The sequence below is a fragment of the Pteropus vampyrus genome, unplaced genomic scaffold (assembly GCF_000151845.1).
Source record: "Pteropus vampyrus isolate Shadow unplaced genomic scaffold, Pvam_2.0 Scaffold13, whole genome shotgun sequence".
NCBI lineage: Eukaryota > Metazoa > Chordata > Mammalia > Chiroptera > Pteropodidae > Pteropus > Pteropus vampyrus.
This window is the reverse complement of record NW_011888794.1, coordinates 42,407-46,956: the sequence shown is the minus strand read 5'-3', so window position 1 is coordinate 46,956 and position 4,550 is coordinate 42,407. Positions and strand designations below refer to the sequence as shown.

The 4,550-nt window shown below is 31.3% G+C and overlaps 1 protein-coding gene across 1 annotated transcript in view; it reads right to left on the bottom strand.

Annotated features, from left to right (window-relative positions):
• LOC105306168 (kelch-like protein 1) overlaps positions 1-4,550 on the bottom strand; it is a gene marked incomplete at its 5' end in the record, with an annotated part of 207,212 nt that overhangs the window by 161,728 nt on the left and 40,934 nt on the right. The window contains one exon of the mRNA XM_011381083.1: positions 4,252-4,448. Coding sequence (XP_011379385.1) covers positions 4,252-4,448 — 197 coding nt within the window. The remainder of the gene's footprint in view (positions 1-4,251; positions 4,449-4,550) is intronic.

Genomic DNA, 4,550 nt, shown 5'->3' with positions numbered 1-4,550 from the left:
TAGGAGCACTGGTCCCTGGTGCCAAAAAGGTTGGGGACCGCTCTCCTAGGTAACTGTGGGAATTAACATATTACACAGTAGTAGATACTCTGTTGGGACAAAATAAATTTCAATGGAAAAGCTTGTTCTCTGTCATAAAGGAGTTTGCAATATAATTTTAAAGACCAGTTAATATAATTAATTATAAAAGGAAGTTTATGATGATAGCACATAATCCTAAGAAAAAGAATACTAAGATTTCAAATGAGAGAGAGAATGTCAAGAAAAGATTCGATATTTTTTTTAGTCATGGATGAATTTAAATTGGAAACTAAGAGTTATATAGAATTAGATACCAGAGATTCTAAACAAGAGAAATATGAGTAAAGTACAAGTGAAGGGAAGTCACAGTACATGTTTAAGAGGGGTGAAATAAATGTCATTTATTTTTGAGAAAAAAGGTCCAGGTAGCAGTTTAGAAACTAGATGTGAAGGGCCACGCATATCAAAATAGGGAGTTTTAATCTGCTATTTTGGCGTATGTGTTGAAGACATTGTTGGATTAGGATGACAAGCCGCTCTATGTTCTATGCAAGAAAGACTGTAGATAGGGAATTGAAGACCAAAACAGTTGTGGAAGTGAAGATCAGGGAACTTCCTCCTGATAAACTCAACCTTCAGTTTAATGTGAATTCTTCTCAAAAACACTCCACTGAGGCACTCCATTCCTCAGAACCTCTAGAAAGCTCCCATCAACTATCTTAGTCCACAACAGTGAAGGAAATCACTTAGAAGTTACTTCAACTTTCCGTTTGTCTGCAATTTGCTTGCAACTGCATGTGGAGAACGTCTTCCTGTTTTCTTCCCCCTTCCATTTCTTGCATGAACGCCTCTTATTGGCAAACTCTAAGCCAAAACCATATGGAGAGAGGATTTTTGGGAAATGTAGTTCCAGGAGTCTCCTCTAAAGGCAAAGCTGACCTTAGAGGGAAGTGGCACTGATGATCAGTGGAACTAGACAAATCAGAAGAGAAAGACCAGAAGACCGAAGTAGACTCTGGACTTCCCATCCATCTTCACACAAAGCAGATCAATTCTAATAGTATTCTTTCATACTATTTAATTTCAACAGAAGATTATATTACTAAAATGAAAAATGAAACAAAAAATACTTAAATACTGTTTTAGACACAAGTTCATTCTGTCAAATACGTGAAGACAGCTATTTTCATGCCCTAATATTATTCAGCCACAGGCACCTATAGTGTTTTTTAACTTTTCTTCATATGAAATGATTATAAAATATTTACTATTTTGTTATTCTCTTCTATTTTTGCTTATCACTCTCCAAATCCTTTAAAATGTGATGTACAGAATTAAGCACAAATCTCATAATGAAATTTGACTAATAAAATATGGAGGGGATTGCTATTTTCTTCAATTATTTTGTTGCTATCTGTATATTAATGCAGCCAAAATTTAAATGTTTTAGAATTAAGTTTCACACTTCCACCTAATATTGAGCTTGCAATCAAAATTTTCCAGTATTTTGCGCATGAACCACTGCCAAGCTGTGTCACCTTCTCTGAGTAGATTTTGGAGTCATCCACAGAAAATCAATAGCTGAAGCCAAAGAAATGAGTGAAATTTCCAAAGGAAAGTTAGCAAATCATATAAATAGCAAAAGCATATAGATAGCAAGTTAAGATCTATTTCATATCTAAAAAAATTTAGCAAGGAATTTAAAAATTAAAAAAAAAGTTACTAATAAAATAAGTAAATAACAAATAATTAGAACTAATAAAAAGTTAATTCAGTCCTTGAGGTAATAAGAAAACTGCGATGATTTGCTATTAAAGCATTTAAGAAGAAAAAAAAACCCATTATAATAGGTTTGCTTTCAAAACACAGATTGAGTAGATGAGAACATAAACATGATTAAACAAGGAACAGAAGCAAATATGTGGTGAGAAGTTATAATATCAGATGCAAAACATTCATTTTTAAGCGTTGAAATTGAGAGAAAATAGTGGTCTATGACATAAATGATCAGTAAATTTTCTTCACTAAAACAGTAACTCAAGAGCAATCAGAGAATACTGGAGTCTATGCTTCAAAAAGAATGTGAAATTATTTAAATTTCAAAGGACATGACACAACACATAATTTAGTCATAGTTTTAAAGCTAAATTAGAGTTGTTTAGAATGTTGAGTATCTTAGATAGAATCCTTCATATTTCTGTTTTAAATATGTTTTACTGTAAGGTATACATTTTAAGATACCTAAAGAAAAAAAAATATTGTTAGTATTGTGTCACAAATTACAGAACAGTCTAAGCAGCTGCAAGAAAAACATTTTTATTATTAAAATAATAATTTCACTCTCGACCAGAAGGGACCATTATCCCTCTGGATATGAAGGCATATTGTTCTTTGGTTTAGCTAAGCCAGGAGCTATTAATCGTGATGAAATGTGCATAATTCAATGATTACAGTTGGACCTTGATATTTTTGTCGATGAAGTATTTGTTTACATTGATTTCACATGGTTCATATAATTTCAATAGTACCATTGTGCCCTGCCATGGAATATTTTGAAAGAAGAATTTGACAATAGAATTACAAAGCATGTATCTCCTTTCCTTTATTTTTATATTTTAATTTAATTTACTAATCTGCTCAAAGGATTAAAGGAGAAAATTAAAATAATAATGAAATTCTATCTAAGAATAACAATTAGAAGACTTTTAAATGGCCGATTGACATTAGCAATTTGTAAAGATATTAAATCTCAAAATAAGAGCAACTATAAAGCTTAATGACATTTATCTCATATAAATTTTCCCTTGAACTGGAAAGGAAAAGTTCTACACTTTATAATTGGTTGTTTCAATAATAATCAAATTATTAATAATGTTAAACTAGTAACAATAGTAAAAATAGCTAGCACTTTACATAGGTTTACTATACGCCAAGGACTACATTAAGTGTTTTAGAAGGATTATTTCTAGTGTATGAAATATAATGGGTATAAATTGATTATTTTATTCTAGAATAAAAATAATTTAAAAATTTTTTCACATCTTAAAGTTCGTGTATTTAAAATGTACAATTCAAATGATTTTTAGTATCTCTATAAAGTTAAAATACATACTCATACACAAATTGATATATATGTATATATGTATATATAGAGAGAGAGAAAAATCAAAGAGAAATGTGTAAAATAAGCTTAAATTATTTTAGTATTTACTGAATGATATCCACTTAATTAAAACCTATTATGAAAATGGTACAAATTTACAAAAAAATAGATCAGTTGGCATATATATCTAAATATATCTAAATATGTTCCCTTAGTGCAGAAGTTCCTAGGCGTTCTGAAATCTGATATTCATTATACTGATACATTAAAATATATACTATAATTAAGATTTTTCTCTGCCAATGATAGAGGCAAAGCCATACCAAACATAATATGCTATGATTAAAAGTGTTAGTCAGCTTAGGCTGCCATAACAAAATACCATAGATGGTAACTTAAGCAACAGAAATTTATTTCTCATAGTTCTAAAGGCTGGAAGTCCAAGGTCAAGGTGTAGGCTGACTGGATTCCCTGGTGAGGACTCTATTCCTGGCTTGCAGATGGTTACCTTTTCACTGTGTCCTCTCAAGGTAGAAAGAGAGAAGAAACAACACTCTCTGGTGTCTCTTATAAAGTCATTAATCTCATCATCAGGATCCTACCCTCATGACCTCATCTCAATCAGATTACCTCCCAAAGTCCCATCTCCACATACCATCACATTGGGGGTGGGACTTTAACATCAAATTTTGGTTGATGTGACTCAGTCCATAGTGCAAATAAAAGTTTGTTTTTTTGTTTTTGTTTTTTTGTTTTGTTTTGTTTTATGGCATGGACTGCTAGCTTTTCACCAGGGAAAAGAAAAAAGAAAAAAAAAAAGGCATTTGTGGAAGTAGTCGTAAAAAAGATAGATATGCCAGGAACAATTAAGAACAATTCACTTGAAAAAATTTTACAATCCAAAATAGTCAATATCTATATCTGTATTGGCTATAAAATGTAAATAAAGCCAGAAAGCAATAATATAGTCCATTATATAATGTCTTACATTATATCTCATAATACAAAAATGCCAAGCATATAAAATTTGTGTTAAGCTTTAAAAAGTTATTCAATACAATGACAGTAATTATTTTAACCTCTGATAATACAGCAGTCTATATTATTAATATACTAAATTTCCTTACCATTGTGTAGCTGTGAGCCACCTTCATTAATTCAATGCATCCTTGAGCATCTGCAAATGCTCGAATTCCTAAACAGTTAGATGGATGCAAAAGCTTCATGAGGAAGTGGCAGCATACTTCTACTACTTGAGGAAGCTGAAGAAGGCACGCTGCAGCAAGAAGGTTTTCAATGGTGTCTTCCTTTAATTCCAAGCAACCTAGACATTAAATGAAGAAGATTGTGAAATTCTGTTTATAACATAAAAGAACACATACCACTGTGTTTCTCAAAACATTAGGCTAATCTGCTAGAAATAATC